The following is a 15,782-nucleotide window of genomic DNA, read 5'->3' as shown; positions in this document are numbered from 1 at the left end:
CCGGGTAACAAGGGGAGTTGGAGTTGGCCTGACATCAGACACGAGTGGAGCACCTTATCCGTGCAAGGCTGCTCCTCTGACTCAGGAACGCACCCCATGGTCCTTACTCAAAGTCGATTAGGCCACATTAAATTTCCAACTGGGTTTTGACATACTCAGTCAGGCGAAGAAAACCTGTCAAGATGCCACTTCGCGGGAGAAGGTTCTCGAAGTTGCATCGTTTACTAAATTAATTAAATCGGTTACTGGATCGCGCTAGAGATTATTGGCTTCACGACTGATTTGCGGTGGTCGTCACGTTGGTGGCCTTATGACGGGCTCCTCAGCCCTGACTGTGAGCTGTTGTCCGTACGGTCCGACGACATCCAAAGACTTTCTCATGGATGGTGAAATTTTCCTTGGCGAATGACTTCAAAATGAGCCTGTAAAATATTTACGTCCTTATATCCAGTGTATTGAAAAGCACCAATTTGGAAATGTATGGCTATGTATGGGCGCTCATTATAAGAGCAAGATTCGTCAACGCGAATGCTTCCTTGACCAGTGTCGCGGGCGCCAAGAATCCAAAACCATCCAAAAAAATACCTCCAAACACAGCATTCACCAGGGAAGTTTCTTGGTACTGGAGCTCACTACCAGTGGACAGTACGGACCGGAAATATGGTCGCCTGACCACATGAATAAATGTCTCGTTTATTTCACCCGCAGAAAAGCGCACTGGCACTGGCAGCTCGTGCAAAAGCGATTGATGTTGGATTGATGTCCTTGATTTCTAGGGCGCAAGTACGTGGTAGAGGACCGTGGCTATCAATAACGCATCCCCAAGTAAATGAAGAGTTGAAGCGTACCTGTATAACAGTCTGTGAATATTGTGATACTCCCCGCTGATGTTCTAGCATAGTACTATAATTAGCAAATAATTAGTAGAAATTATCAGAGCAATTTGGCAAACTGTACGGCGAGGCGTCTGACGAGAAGCGATTCTCAGTTTCGGATATTAACTCAAACCGAGTCAGTGCAGGTTGAAATCAACGACAATAATTATTCGTACACCCTACAACTCCGGAAAAAATAGATAGAAATAGATCCGGATCGGATATCGCTGTTGCTTTGACTCCAAGTAACTCCGAGGAGCGCACAAAGAATGGGGCTTATGCTTCAACACAAGGGTTGGTCACGCTGCCTGCCATTATCCTCATCAGGGCCAAATCTCAGATACGCTGGATCAAATCGTTAGCTTCACTCACATTGCTGTGTCGTCTAGATGAGGAACATCCAAACCATATAGAGCTTCTGAGCGCGTTTTGAAAAAATGCGGCCGAACTGTCATATAATTATCTAAAATTCTATTGAACAAATCAGTGAAAATCGCCGCTCTGATATTTTATCTGGCGAGGGGATGCAGCTTCTCTGCCGTCGCCAGGCCGAATTTGAAGCTTGAAGCACTGTCTTCAAAATCAAATTTCACATGGATGCCCTTGGCCCCTTGGTTTTACCCCACATCGATCCGTGTCGTCGCGGGTCTGTCAGTGTCAACGTGGCGGTGGCGGATCATCACACCCCAAACGCGTGAGGTCCTGCGTTTTGCCTGCTTTTGAACATTTGAATTTACCTTAGTCTCTTAGTAGGCGTAGGCAGCCTGTGTCATATAATAACAATGCCGTAACCTCATCGATTTCATTTAAATTATGGAGCATAGGTATAGTTAGTAACATTTAATTTAAATACCATTTAAAACGGTAGACAGTCAAACTACTACGTACATGTCTATGAAGCAAATTAAATGGAATTTAAAAGGTTCCTAAGTAGCATTCAGAAAGATTTAATTGGGAAGACCTGAAATATTATTTAAAGAGAGAGATGAAATATGATTTAAAGTGTGAGAAGACAACTCAAAATACGATTTAAAGAGAGGGGTTTGGGGCGACTTGAAATACGATTTAAAGAGAGGAATTTGAGACGACTTGAAATGCGATTTAAACAGAAATCAATTCACGTCGTACAATCAAATGAATAGGAACATACAAATATTCATGCATCATCTGAGTTTGATGCATCGTCTTCTGATGACAATTCTTGGGCTACTTCGTCGGGCGAGGTGGACTGAGGGGTAAACATTAGAAGGAGGTCGAGGGAAAATCAATGTGACGAACCACTGGAGATAATAATAGCTGCGGAATCATGTTGTCCGGGTGCTCCCTGTCAATTTGGATGTAGTCAGCGAGGATCTTTCCTTCCTCGAGCACACGATGAGCATATCCTGCATCGTTGAACCGATCCTGAGCCCTTCGCGCCATCTCCGCAAACATTATGGCCTTCTTCCTCGCATAGACCGCATGGCCGTCCCTCGAACTCGACTTTGCAAGGGCTGACCAAACATCACTCATCTTGTGAAATGCACGGATGCAACGCATGAAGTCGGCCTGCTTGATTTCCCACTCTTCCTGCCAACGATGCATTTCCGCTTCAGCGCGAAACCATTGAACACGATCACCTTACATTCAAGGGAACAATGTCAGAATTGGATCGGGGAGGAGGTGGGTATAATGACTCACTCTCATCAAGCCACTCTTCAAGTTCTTTCTCTGTCAGCTTTCCCGCTGCACCAACGGTCCAAATCCAACCATCTAGAGTTCCAATGAGTTGTCAAGTGGCATGTGTATATAGAGACATACCCTTAACGCGCTCACTTGGCTTGTCTCCTACTGTGGCAGGACCGCTGCGCTTTTTGCCTTTCTTTTTGGGTGAACCAACACCATGTAATCCTGTGGATGCGTCAGAATGTCAGCGGGGAGGGAAGCAAAGATGAGTGGAGAGAACAAACGCGGTTTTCGCCTTGACCCTTGTGTCCCAATCTGGTGTGGCTGTGTGGCCAATTCTGGACCGCTGGGACCGGGAGCCACAGCCGGAGGCCGAGAGCCTAGGGTGATCCCTGTGATCGTCCAAAGAGTCCCGTCTGGCCGTTGAGAGTCGCCCACAGCACGCTTGAGGTGAGTAGGTTTACGGTAAGTGTCTGCAAGGTTCAATGGAAGAAAAACCGGATCGTTTTCTGCGAGTCCAAGCGCGATCAGTCTGGTGCGAGATTCATTGTAATCTGCCATTGCCAGATCCCGGCGTGCCTCAACATCCTCGATCTTGGTCAATGCACGTGTGTGTTGGGTCTGACCCACTTCGTTCTTCTTTTTTTGTGCCCTCAGGACAACAATTACCTTGACAATTGTGCGCAGGGTCTGAAGTGCGTCAAATGCCGTGCCTTCTTGCAATCGCCGCTCGATTTCTGCAAGCTGCGCAATTCCAAAACCCACCCGCTGAGATGCATTGAAATCGGAAGGGAGGAACAGTTTTTCCTCCTCGGGTGCATCGAGAGTACTCCCTTCAAGAGCTTGAGAAGCGACATGGTCACCTATCTTCTCCATCAAGGATTTTTGCGTGGTGCGCCATCTGTCAATACGAGCACGCAACTTCTGACGCATGGTCTTGATATCATTTTTATGTGATTCAAGAGGATGGTTCTTGTCTTGTGCAAGCTTCGCCAGGATTTTTCGCCTAGACTCAATATGAAAGTGAAATCTTCTTATTGTGATTTGTAAAATACTTACTGTGTCGCCCGAATTAGTATGCCTGCATTCAGAAAGGATGGTGCGGCACCGTCCAAACTGTCTGAGGCTATAAATGAACTCTTGGATTCCTTCTGAGATTCGAATTCGGTCAGGAGTAACTCATAGATCTTGGCTTGTGACGGTACTATAAACAATTAGCATCATACACTTGACTTGTAGATAAAATAAATACCTTTCTGGGGGCGCTGACGATACACGCACTGAACCTCGCCATTTTTTTTCTCTCGCAGATTACGATCTTCTTGGTTCCAAACAGGTACATGATCTGCATATAGCTGTGAAAGGGCCTTGAAATGCTCGCGTTTCTCAATAAACAGCCTCTTAGCCTGAGTGATGTCACTTGCAAGAGTAGATGCTGTTGTGAAACGAACATGAGACTAGAACAAGTACAGAAAAATAAACTTGCCCATATTTGCTGTCTTCTTCCAGTTCCAGTCCCCATGATGGTCGATCAAGGTATCCTGACGATGTCCATTATTCATCTGACGTGTCTGGGGACCAAGCTGATTCAATTCAGCCCAGTAGTGCTCAGCAGTCTCCCCATGGAAATGGCCTGCGTTTGACGTGTAAGCAGATGAGAAGCAATAGACACAGTTCTCTTTGTGATTCTGAACGTGTACCAGAGGAATAAGCCAGCGAATTCTTCTGATTGCTGGAAGGAGGTCAGGAAAATTCTTCGCAAACCGCTTCTCGATATGGCGCCAGTAGTGACAAGAAATATCATAAGAGATGAGGTGGTCGCAGCTGGTAACAAAATCAAGGTCAATATTTTCCATCACCATCCGGCGCTGGCGAATGGCATGCGCAAGAGCAAAATCGGTATTAGCAAATCTACAGAATGTCAATTAAGCAAGTTATGACAATCACGAACATACCTCTCGCCAAGCTGAAGGTCGACACTTGATTTAATAAAAACATGCGAACACTGGATATTTACAATGCCCGTTATTTCCATGTTTTTGAACTTCTTCCTGTCCTGTTTATTGACAGCATTGAGGTACGAACAAGTGGATTTCTGAAAGTGTAAATTTCCGGACTGTGTGAAGACCAACATTGATTCTCACCTCTTCAGCACCAGGTACGACTGGTCCAAGATTTTTTATATAGGCACGATAAACACTGTCCTCGGGAAAATATGAGCGCCCACCAAAAAGTGAGACATTATCAGGGTCAGTATTTTTCATGTACTTGTTGGCATGGTGGTTTCCATCTGCCGTATCCTGAGTTTGATTTAGGTGCCTACCAAATGATATCAAGAAGTGGCGCGAGCATCCCAGCACAATAATGACTTGCCTTAGCTCCGGTGGAGTTTGTTGCCACCCATCTTCCATATTGACATGCGGTTCTGAACAAGCACAGCAAAACAAAAGAAGGTTTTTGGGAGGACGATGGGAAAGGATTGAGTCGATTCCATGGGCTTGGCCAAGCCGTTTAGTTGCAGTGAGGAAACGGAAAAATTGTGTGACTATTCGAAATTGAGGGTACGGATCCTTTGGGAATTAATCAGCTAGATCAAACTGAGTTACGAAGTATTGAGGCCTACGGGCGTATCTTGAGCGAATGCGTTATCTGTGATTCGTCGGAGAGCTCCAATAAAATCATATGCTGATGCCTTAGATTCAAGATGGTGAAGGTGAAATTGGTGAAGAAGATTGAAGGTGAACGCCATTGTTGGTCGGCGCATGGTAGCCGGAAACATTCGCGCTCGCATAAGCTGTTCTACACGATCAGGGGAACCAGCACAATTGCAGAAGCAGAATTTCGTATTGTGGATTCCATTGGTGTCAACTAGAATGAACAGGATTTCCTTGTCGGCAGAGGGACAACAAGCTCCTTGGTGGCCGAGATGGGTTGCATATCCCTGGGATCGAAGGGAGGAGATGTCATGACGAACGAAGAACCCTCTTTCCATATCCCAGACCTCGGCCCAGTGTGTCGGAAGATTACGATGAGCATCGATAAAACACTCATTGCACAATATCCCATAGAACGAGCAGTCTAAACACCGAGTCGTTCGCTTCTGTGAACGAGCACAAGGACAGTCAGATTGGACTTGCGGGTCAAATTCAACATCTAGCAGAAGATCCTGTAATCGCTCAAGGTTATCTTGGAAATCTTGGTGGGTTTCCGACGTCTGCCACAATATCAGGCACTTCAAACATTCATGCTGGACCAATTTACCTGAGTTTGAGCCCTTGGCGGGGAGTCGCTCTGCGGTGCTTCAGGAGTAGGTTGTTCAGGCTTCACCGGTTCTAATAAGTGGAGTGATTGTGGGGGAAGCGGAAGGACCGAAGTTGTCGAGGTAGCACTTGAGCCAATTATAGTGGTGTGTTGTGCGATGCGAGTCTGAAGACGTTTGTGTATATTGCGCCCCAGTTCTGCATTTGCAGCCTCAATTTCTGCCTTTCGTTTCTTGATAGAGTTCATGGATGTGAGGGGATAAGGAAGTGAGGTTGAGAGATCAAGGAGAAGGCAGGCCCGTGCACAATACAGATACAAATGTGAATTAAGGTGGAATAACAGGTGTACATACGTCTCTCAACACCCTTACATCGACCCGGCCTCCATCTCCAGCCCCACCACAAAAGCCTAAACCACCCACCAACCGCATGCGCTCGTATGGCTGCGCATTTTATGGAGGCGGGGTCATCGGATCGATGGCCAATGATAGCGTTTATGACTGCTAGTGGGTATCAGATCTGTGTGAGAAGAGGGGTAAGCGGTTGAGGGAGCAGCTGAGAAGGTATGTATGATGTTGATGACGAAGTGGTAAGCATCTCTGGGGATGGCGTGTATGACGATTGTGTAAGACGATGTCACAGACGACCCAGTCTTCTAAAGTAAAAGTGATAAGGCCAGTTCAAAGTTAGCCAAGATAACACAAACATACCACTCAAGATATTAATAACACATCCTCCATCCTCAAGCCCCAAACGTTCTTGAAAAGAGCGAGTTTGTGTGGCCTTCAGTTTGGGTGCTTGATGATCTCAGCTGGGCGAATGGAGTGCCCCCCCCATTGATTGGGGAGTGTTTAGTCCTTATTTAAGTCATCTGAGTTAGCAGGCGGCAGCTTTTGGGTAAGCATGTACGTACGTCGGAATAGGTCCTGCAGTGAGTCGATGGCGGGCGTTGGGACGTCCAAGACCTCAGGTTTGGCGTGGATGGCGTCAATGTGGGGTGGGAGGAAGGTGAGGGAGGCCAACTCTAAGATCTAAGGCCTTGAATTTGGAGTGGTAAGGTAAGCAGAGAGAGGTACGGATATAGAGGAAAGAATTGGGAAAGAACGCGGGTTGTGGTCAAGAAGCAATATGTGACCAGATTATGTGACCAGATTATTTAATCAACTTGTCGATCATAAACGAAGTTCGAACAGGCAACCTCGCATTTTCCGTTTACTTCTCCTCGCTGTGTTCAACGCGAGAGAGTACTAGGACTTGCGGGTTAGGACCATCCTATGACGTGGAAGACATTGGAATCTTCCTCACACGCCCGCGCATTGGTGCCATCTGCTCCCCTGTATTCGCTGTCTACTCTGGTCATCCGTCTTCGCTCACCACATTGAGAACCACGACCTCAACAGCCTGCGCGTCCTTGGCAGTGTGAACGAGCCCATCAACCTAGGCATGTACAATGAAAACTTTGGTAAGAGGAAGTGTGCGGTTGTGGATACCTTCTGGTAAGTTCTACATATTCCGTGATGTTCACCTATCACTCACAGAGTTTAAAAAGATCAAAAACGCTACCTCAAGACCTACGTGAATGTATCCGCCCTTTCCATGGTGTGTTCATTTCCTTCTTCCATTCCTTCATCCACCTACATAACACTCTGGCAGATCGTATCAAACCATGTCGCCCAAATCTCTGCAGACAGAACTCTAACGATCTTGAACCCGCCATCGCAATTCACGTGGAACTTGAGGGGAGTTTGGAGGACAACGCGAAGGTTGTGGGAGTCGAGGAGCAAGTTATGGGTGAGATAGAAGTTGCAGCTGAGGAGTCACCGTGGTGATGTGTACCCATTCAAATATTCACCCCCCCGTTCAACTGACTTATGTTCCAGGAAACTAGGAAGCTCATTACAACGCCGGAAAGGATGCTGTCTACGTCTTCGACATCGCAGCCCTCCTCAACGGCGTCACGGCCCTGCCCTCCTCAACGGCGTCACGGCCCTCCTCAACAGTGGTCTTCAATGCCATTCGACGTTCGTTCACAAACATGATTCCTCAGCCGCCGACTTGCTTGTCCCCAAAGGGACAACGTGCTCGTCACTTTGTTTCTCCTGTTTCAATTCATCAAGACGTGTTCTGCAAGGTGCGTGTGCTTGATGTCTCTCATTTTTCGTCACCCACCTCCCAATTCCTAATTACTGTGTACACAGATTTATTCCCACATTCGAAAACCAAAATCCGGTCCATTCGGAGTCCGAATGGACCGGATTTTGGTCCTCGAAGGTGAGAAAGTGATGTCATAGCATACCTGCTGTACATGGCTACTTTTTGTCCCAACGTTCTGACCGTCGAGCAGAAAACAATTAAGCAATCAAGTAAGTGAACTTTGAACGCAATGAGGTGCCATCACCCTGACCCTTCGTTATCTCTTAGTACGTGAGTATACACCCAACGTTATCGAACCGTTGTTTGGGCTTGTAAGTACAACTACTGATAACGCAGTTTACGTCCACCCGTACATGTTCCAAACTGCGCAAAGCAGGCATCTTCTCTCGCGTCGATGTCTTGAATACATCGATTGGGAAGCGCTATGCTCGTAATGATGAACTTGCTATACCGTTCGGCGTCATCCTCGACTTGGCTTGTACGTCACTCATTCTGATTATTGAAACTGTTTTGGTTGTTTGTTTCTAATGCATGTTCAACGTTCAACAGCTGTCCAAACAGGATGATGACGCTCTGGTACATGTGTCTTGCCTCGTGTCAAATGCTATCTAACCTTGATAACAGGGAACGCGACACTATGGATCAACGCATTGGTTCTATCGACGACGTGATTGCAGCTGCCACCAAATTGGTGTTTGGCAATATTAACGGCCTCCACTCGCCTGCCAACATATGATGGCGCTCGAGCTATTGACTAGAGCGTTAAACATTTAGACATCGACATCGGAGAGGACGAGTATTTAAAATACTGTTGTGCATGTATAATTACTGCGAATGGTAATACTAGTTTAATATTGCAAGACTAGTAATCAAGAGTAAGATCAATAATCTCTGTATCAAGACCTTTCTTCCTCTTCGATGGGCCCACATCTGACTTGTCCTCAAATTGCCGCTTGTTAGATACCTTGGTTGGTCCAGAGACAGACCCACTATCCTCGGCACCTCTGATCCCACGAATGAGTTCATAAACTCCAGGGCACTCGTCGTCGGTGTAAGATGTGAAGCGGACTATGAGGTAGTTGTGGTCTTCGATGCGCTGGGAGCTGAATGTCGAAATTGGAATGAAGTCCGCCTTGTAAGAATCGTATATGCTGCATGAAGTGACCGGGAAGCGCGTGATGTCACAGAGAGCGTCATCTGAAAGAAAAGAATATGCTCCATAGTCGACCTGCCCTTGATGGCAAAACGGTTCTTCATTCCTCTAGCAAACATCATTGAATTAGCATGAATCAGAATGCTCCGCCGCACTCACAAGAGCATAAACATAGATTGGAATTGTATCAGGCATAAACTTCATCACTGTGGGAAAGGCTTTAGACGTAAACAGCATTGAAATATTTCAGACTCACACCCATCGGACATTCCGAGTTCAGATCTTCGGGTGGTCTTCCTTTTGGTGGAGGTTCCTGACTCTACAGAGTTCACGACATTGGTCTTGATGGCCTTCCCCTTCTGAATAGTGGCTGCTTGACTAAGGACTTGTACCTCCTCCCTGATTTTTGACTTCAAGGAGTCTGGAAGTTCAGGGGTGAGAGTCGACTTTGTAGCGACACACTGGGGGCCATTGGTTGGTTTGCACTGAGGAGCAGTCACGGGCAAGGTCACACAAAAAACAATTGGTTCACGTACATAATAAGAACGCCGCCCAATCATTTCAGCCTGACTAGGCGAACCTTTGTAGAGATTTGGATAGTGGCGGTTTCCATTTGGGCATCGGGGAACAATGAGCTTTGGGGCAAGACGATCAATGATTTCAGAGCGAGATTGGGTTAGCGAAGTCGACATGCTAGCAGAGCTTGAGGTCCTATCAAGCAGCCATGGGTCCTCTGCTTTTATTCATTTCAGTGTCAAGGCAAGTGTTCAGGGTACTGTCCACCGAAGTCAATGCGAATCAAGGTAACAAGAAAGCCGGTGGGTGTGCAAAAACCGGTGACTTGGATGAGATGACATCATACACTTCAGTGACTTTGGCACTCATTTCCTCACAACACGTGCATGACGAACAGAATGAAGAATGGAACCAATTTACAGCAAGATGCAAAAACGTAGACACCTCTCCAAATTTCCCAGACTCCGCCTTGCTTTGTACAAACAACCGCATTTGGTGCAACTCCGCCGCACGACGCGTCATAGTGACTTCATGGCGCTTGCATGGCGCGCCATTTTATTATATATACTCCTACAAATATGGTACTTCTATATAATTTCTCTTTTCCCATCTTCAAATATGTCAGGGAACTACCGCTTTATATCTGCCGAACAAAAACGGCATCTCATTGTTACGAGGGTTGATAGGAAATGACATAGATGAGACGCTAGCGAATGGACGAAGTGGAGGTTGGTGGAGCGAGAACAGAATGCTTGCGTCACTCGCACCTGCTCATTTCCTAAAGCGGTTGTTTGTACAAAGCGAGGCGGAGTCTGGGAAATTTGGAGAGGTGTCTACGTTTTTGCATCTTGCTGTAATTACTTACATAGATACTATATCATGTAGAGTCCTGTAAAAAGAACTAAGGAGGAAAACATGGAGAACATCTCTTAATAATTCAATCCAGGTGATCGACAATGCAGGGGTTCGAACTCACAACTTCCAGCGAAGTGGAATCGGCATGAACGTTATACACAGAACGCACCGTTAGACAACTACACCATAGCAGCGTTTATACAGCGATAATTAGAAAGGCCCATCGCTGCTCTTAGACCACTGTGTCGCTTTGACTTTCCTTTTCCAATAGCGTCGCTTTGACTTTCCTTTTCCTTCCACACTCAAAGCGCCGATGAATCCTGGCCCTTGTGTACAATACATCGTTAGGGATGTTTTTTTGTGACTCAAGTCTTTAAACTACTATCCATCTGGAGTGACGAAAAAGGAACAGCGCGAGGACCCTTGAAATATCTCTTGTTTTTTTTCTCTAAGCCATCAGTTTTTCCGCTCAGCACAATGAGGACTTGGTTCCCAAATTCCGCCTATATTCACGTCTGCCTATGTGCTTACCATCACCGCACTAATCCATTCGTGATAACAGAATCATTGATTTTCCTGCTTTCCCCTCTCGAGGGCCGAGCCCTGTAAGCCACGTCCTGATGATCGAAGAAGGCTTGTCTTGACCTACATAACACAAGTAAACAAAAGCTCGAGGAGTATAAAGGACCTGCAAACTCTTAGTTAACCTCAGGCTCTTCAGAACCACCCAACTGAACTCAAACCACCCATCATCATGATCTCTGTATGTCTTCTCGCTCGCTGGCTCTTTACCTTCTAACGAAGTTCTGTAGAACACCTCTGCTCTCGCCAACGCGGCCTGCGACCACACTTCCTGCGGTTGCGCCCAGGAGTAAGTTCACAACCATAATTTTTTTGCATTGACTGGTTCTGACACGTTGATTCTACGTGCAGCTGCTCCTGCGCCAGCTGCGGGTGCAAGTGCGCATCTGGATAATCGCTCTATCCTTGTTGTTCTGTTAGTAGTGTCTCGCGTACTGGAAGCAGTGTGAAATAGGCGAAGGAAGGATGCTTGTACGAGTTATACGAAAACCCGATATTGTGCTCAGATGAATTGATAAAGTTTGTGTTAAGAAGTTCATTGAAAGTCGGACGGAGAATTCGGACCGGGTATGAAATTAACGCTTGACTCTCCCCCCGGTCGCACACCCGCGCTTGACTGTGTTAAATGAAAACCCCACGTCTTGGCACCCCATGGCGTGGATTCTATTCCCTATCGCGGGCGACCAGGTTTTAAATTGTATGAAGGCAAGTATGAAGGTAACCCGGCTTTTCTGGTAGCCACTCTATACTTTGTGGGCCCATTCATCAAAATAAGATCTCTAAGCCCAGGAGAGAATCCGACAGAATTGATCCAGAAGTGTACATTCTACGTTTATTGTGTTCAATCCTACAAAACTGATTACTTCTCGGTTCGCCGCCCGTTTCTATTATGTTATACTCCTTCGAGATTACTTCCACAAATGTAGTGGGGGCACAAAGAGAATCGTAGAATGACTGTGCCCTCAGGTGATACGGTATTGAACTTGGACAGGGGCTCAATGAGCCATAAAAAGAATATGCATATCTTATCAAGGGTGGATCCGTAAAGAGAGATAAGTTTATACGAAATGAACAGAGATATGAAAAAAAGAAGTTGAAGAGAGGCACACACAAATGGCAGACGTGCCACGAGGATGACACCAATTCTACGCTTTAATTTGAGTGCTACACTGCAGCTTTCTAGTCAAAGGGAAGAATACGTCCGTCAGGCTCACAAGCACCATAGATCTCTGAATACCCATGCTGCACGAGCCAGTCCTTGCTCGCGCCGTCCATGTCGAGTAAAATCCTCCGGTTCTTCAGCCGGTGCGCAACGTCGTCGAGACGAAGGGAGACAACAGCCAGAATAGATCCACGGGAGAGTTTGTTGTTGTGTCGAGGCGGTTAAGGAACTTAATCTCCCGTTCACTCGCACCAGAGCGAGGAAGAGTCACCTTATGTGCCTTCTCCAATTCGTCGAGAAGAATGACGGCTACGACGTTTCGTTTAGTTCAGGATGGTACACCCAACTCAAGCGCGGGAGACAAGTACCATAGGGTTTCTGCCGAAAGGCTTCTATGAGTTGGCCTGTCACACATCACCAACTCAAAAATCATTCCTCCAGCACTGAATGACTTCGACACATTCAGGTGCAGCACCAATCAACCGCGAGATGGTGTATCAACCAGCGAATCAGCAACGTATCCACGTACTGACAACAAAAGTGTGAAGAAACCCATTTCGGACGTATTGGTCATGACCGACCCCCTTTGTTCATCATTGAACAACAACGCCGCAAGAGCTCGGCAAAGCTCCGTCTATCGCATCTACATTACAAAATGTCGAAGAAGACGAACGTAACGCAAAGAGAGATACACCTTACCCACACTCATCAGACTTTAAAACAAGAACGACGCTATGGGTTGATTGGGCGCTTGCAGTCCCGCCCGGGAGATCCGCACGGCGTCGCTTATTGCGGTCTTGCCCTACGCCTCTTGCTGCCAGAGAGTCTTCCATCTACACCAAACCCAGCGTTGAACTCCCTCATCAATCAAAATGAACAAGAAAAAGAAAACAACGTACATGAACCAACTTATCCCTCTCCCCCTTCAACAAATTCTACACCGGAATCCCTGTAGCCTTCGCCTCCACCCTCGAAATATTGTTCGATGTCGCCCTATCATGCAGCATTGCTAACGGTGACTCCTGATCCCTATTCGCCTGGTCGCCCTCTGCGGGAAGCTGGCGTTGCAGCTCGGGAATGGTAGAGCACCACAGGCGCGAGGCGAGCTCGAATTGGCCATGTCGTTGTGCGAAGTCCAATTGGTGCTTGAGATCCCGAGTCAGTCCGCAAATTCTACCAGTATGCCAGACCCCAGTCAAGACAGCAACCTCTTCCCGTTTCTCCTTCAGCTCCTGCTCGACCTTGTTCCTCCGCTCCATGCTGAAGGTGTCACTTTCGTTCTTCAAGCTCTCCAATTCGATCTGGAGCGTCATTACCTCCCACTCTAGGGACTCCAACTCGTCGGGCTTGCTCTCATGCGCGTCGTCCACCAAATCGATGGCTTTGTCAGGTAGAAACCGGTCGGAGATATAACGTGCAGAGTAGACTGCGGCTGTTCACGGTTGACGTGACGAAGTGTCCTACGTCTCCGTCTCACACATGTGATGTGCTGGCAATCACCGGCGACCCATATATGGTAATCCTCCGACTTAGGGCAATGTGCCATAGCCCTAAGTCGGCTCGAGAACGCGCGTTCTCGAGCCGCGTTCTCGAGCACCTAACCTACCCTAACCATCTAACCTGACCACCTAACCTAACAACCTAACCTTACCAAGAACGCGCTACCGCACGGAGAGAAAAATATCCCTATCCCTAACCATGAACCCTAACAGCTAACCTAACAAGAACGCGCTACCACGCATGGAGAAAAATATCCCCCATCCCTAACCTTATCTCTAACCAACCACTAACCTAACCTAACTAATTGTTTGATACATAAAAAAAGAAATGGAGCATAGAGAATTGAACCCAAGACACCTTGGTAAGCATAACAAATTCATTGTGATTAACCATTCCACCAAACCAGCATTTGTTTTGTATGTTCTTCATGCACTATATTATAGTGTACCCTTGGTGTACCCTATCATCTTTCCTTTTAAAGAATGTGAGACAGGGGGAGAGCTGTGCCATTTACGTGACGTGTTCAAAATGTTGAGTTCAAGTGCGGGGCAGGGTTGTTCTCGGAAAGGGAGTTGAGTTCCACACAGCAGGTTTGAGTTCCAGTCTCCAGAGGGATGGGTTCCAGAGTGTTGTGTTCAAGTGTGATGACATTCAGGGCAAGCAGTGACATGTTCAACGGTACTAAGCAATAGAAAGTTCAAAAGAGCGAACAACAGCACATTTGGCAATGGTAAGCAACAACCAAAGCAAGCTACTAACCAGTAACCAAAGCGCCATCTGCAATCTCCACAGCTTCAAACCTCGTATTGGTGTGCAATATTCATCAGCTGGAAGGGGAGAGTTTTAGCAAGTGAGATTTAAAAGGGAGAGGAAGGAGGAGGGCAAGGGAGCAAGCCCAAAAGAGATGTACGCACCTGGAAGTGAACTGGACTGAATAAGGTGGGGACACTGGGGAGGGGCAATGCCTGGCAAAACAATGTGTATTGATCTTTATTTGTGCCTCCCCTTTGATACCGAAAATCAGAGTTGTTCAATTTAACTCAAACCTTAATCTCAGAAAGGAAATTCGGTATTTTTGAAAACAAGCCAGCCGATATGTTGCCGATTGTTCCTAGAAGCGCATTCTATGCCATCTAGGCTGAAAGACAAGCCAGTTCCTCGATGAAGCATTGTGAGCTTTGAATAATTCCCTTATTCAGAGAAGAATATGACAAAAAGAGGTTAAGACACTTACAATATGGTCTGTCTTCATGTTCAGTCAAACCATCCCAGCTATCCAGTCTCTTGTCAAAGGCGATATACACATGAACCACAGGTTTTCATTGCCAAGAGAATGGTTGTGCTCTGGGTTGTATATGCCGAGAAGGAAAGAAGTCCCCGCATATGATTTGACTGTCAGTGAAGCAGTACAATCAGTAACTTTTGAAGGAATCTTGTGTCCCCAGTGTGGATTCTTTTTCACATAAATTGCCACACGCCCATGCCTAGCACACAAGTAACTTTCACACGCCAGATATTTCCCAGATAATCCCGTGATTGTTTGTGACTTCAGGAACTCAACAGAGTGCAAAGATTGTTCTTGTGCCAGAAAGAGTTCGAAGTTGCACCTAGAGCCCCAAAGCATATTGTACTTGGACATGTGACTGTCAGAAACAAAACTGCCATACGGAGACATAGCTTTTATCCCAGTATGCTCTGATGGAGGTAAAGAAATGTGGAAATTGATATGAGCATCATCAGATCCAATGACGGACAGTTGTTGTTGATGCGTTGCGACAGGGTCAAGGCCAGGGACAGTAACATTGAGCCGAAAATGCCCTAGCAACATCTTTAGATGTTCCAAACATGTCCCAGACACTGAACAGGAAGAGCAGGTTGATGCCTGCCACCCCAGGCAGCAAGAAAGTAGTGTGTCATGTTGTGTCGTGTTGTGCCTGGGCGATTTGTGGCAAGGCGGCAACTTTGGAAACTGGCTGAAATGTGCCAAAACTAAAAATAAATAAATTCCATTCTGGGAATTAAACTCTGAGCTCAAATCCCAAAAGTTGAAAATCAGCCAT

The 15,782-nt window shown here is 46.6% G+C and overlaps 6 protein-coding genes across 6 annotated transcripts; 1 reads left to right on the top strand and 5 right to left on the bottom strand.

The window, feature by feature from the left end:
• Nucleotides 1-2,031: 2,031 nt before the first annotated feature.
• LACBIDRAFT_298476 (uncharacterized protein) lies at nt 2,032-6,047 on the bottom strand (the record flags this gene model as incomplete). The annotated part of the gene is made up of 12 exons (XM_001881736.1): nt 2,032-2,103; nt 2,154-2,494; nt 2,556-2,627; nt 2,676-2,765; nt 2,825-3,546; nt 3,600-3,744; nt 3,793-3,975; nt 4,027-4,451; nt 4,496-4,635; nt 4,685-5,110; nt 5,164-5,754; nt 5,802-6,047. The coding sequence occupies 12 exons, from the start codon at nt 6,045-6,047 to the stop codon at nt 2,032-2,034; spliced, it is 3,453 nt and encodes a 1,150-aa protein (XP_001881771.1).
• A 560-nt stretch (nt 6,048-6,607) lies between these two features.
• Nucleotides 6,608-7,005, bottom strand: LACBIDRAFT_298475 (uncharacterized protein; the record flags this gene model as incomplete). The annotated part of the gene is made up of 3 exons (XM_001881735.1): nt 6,608-6,657; nt 6,714-6,824; nt 6,999-7,005. The coding sequence occupies 3 exons, from the start codon at nt 7,003-7,005 to the stop codon at nt 6,608-6,610; spliced, it is 168 nt and encodes a 55-aa protein (XP_001881770.1).
• A 1,529-nt stretch (nt 7,006-8,534) lies between these two features.
• Nucleotides 8,535-8,690, top strand: LACBIDRAFT_298473 (uncharacterized protein; the record flags this gene model as incomplete). The annotated part of the gene is made up of 1 exon (XM_001881870.1): nt 8,535-8,690. One exon carries the CDS (start codon nt 8,535-8,537, stop codon nt 8,688-8,690), a length of 156 nt encoding a protein of 51 aa, XP_001881905.1.
• Nucleotides 8,691-8,816: 126 nt separating this feature from the next.
• Nucleotides 8,817-9,799, bottom strand: LACBIDRAFT_327819 (uncharacterized protein; the record flags this gene model as incomplete). Its single annotated transcript, XM_001881734.1, has 4 exons — nt 8,817-9,215; nt 9,267-9,325; nt 9,364-9,592; nt 9,644-9,799. 4 exons carry the CDS (start codon nt 9,797-9,799, stop codon nt 8,817-8,819), a joined length of 843 nt encoding a protein of 280 aa, XP_001881769.1.
• A 3,358-nt stretch (nt 9,800-13,157) lies between these two features.
• Nucleotides 13,158-13,703, bottom strand: LACBIDRAFT_327818 (uncharacterized protein; the record flags this gene model as incomplete). The annotated part of the gene is made up of 2 exons (XM_001881733.1): nt 13,158-13,654; nt 13,700-13,703. The coding sequence occupies 2 exons, from the start codon at nt 13,701-13,703 to the stop codon at nt 13,158-13,160; spliced, it is 501 nt and encodes a 166-aa protein (XP_001881768.1).
• A 542-nt stretch (nt 13,704-14,245) lies between these two features.
• Nucleotides 14,246-15,550, bottom strand: LACBIDRAFT_327817 (uncharacterized protein; the record flags this gene model as incomplete). Its single annotated transcript, XM_001881732.1, has 5 exons — nt 14,246-14,403; nt 14,482-14,499; nt 14,637-14,687; nt 14,957-14,964; nt 15,216-15,550. The coding sequence occupies 5 exons, from the start codon at nt 15,548-15,550 to the stop codon at nt 14,246-14,248; spliced, it is 570 nt and encodes a 189-aa protein (XP_001881767.1).
• Between the last annotated feature and the right edge of the window lie 232 nt (nt 15,551-15,782).

This window comes from Laccaria bicolor, genomic scaffold (assembly GCF_000143565.1).
Source record: "Laccaria bicolor S238N-H82 LACBIscaffold_14 genomic scaffold, whole genome shotgun sequence".
NCBI classification, from domain to species: domain Eukaryota; kingdom Fungi; phylum Basidiomycota; class Agaricomycetes; order Agaricales; family Hydnangiaceae; genus Laccaria; species Laccaria bicolor.
Note: the sequence above shows the minus strand (reverse complement) of the source record. Positions and strands in the feature narration are given on the sequence as shown.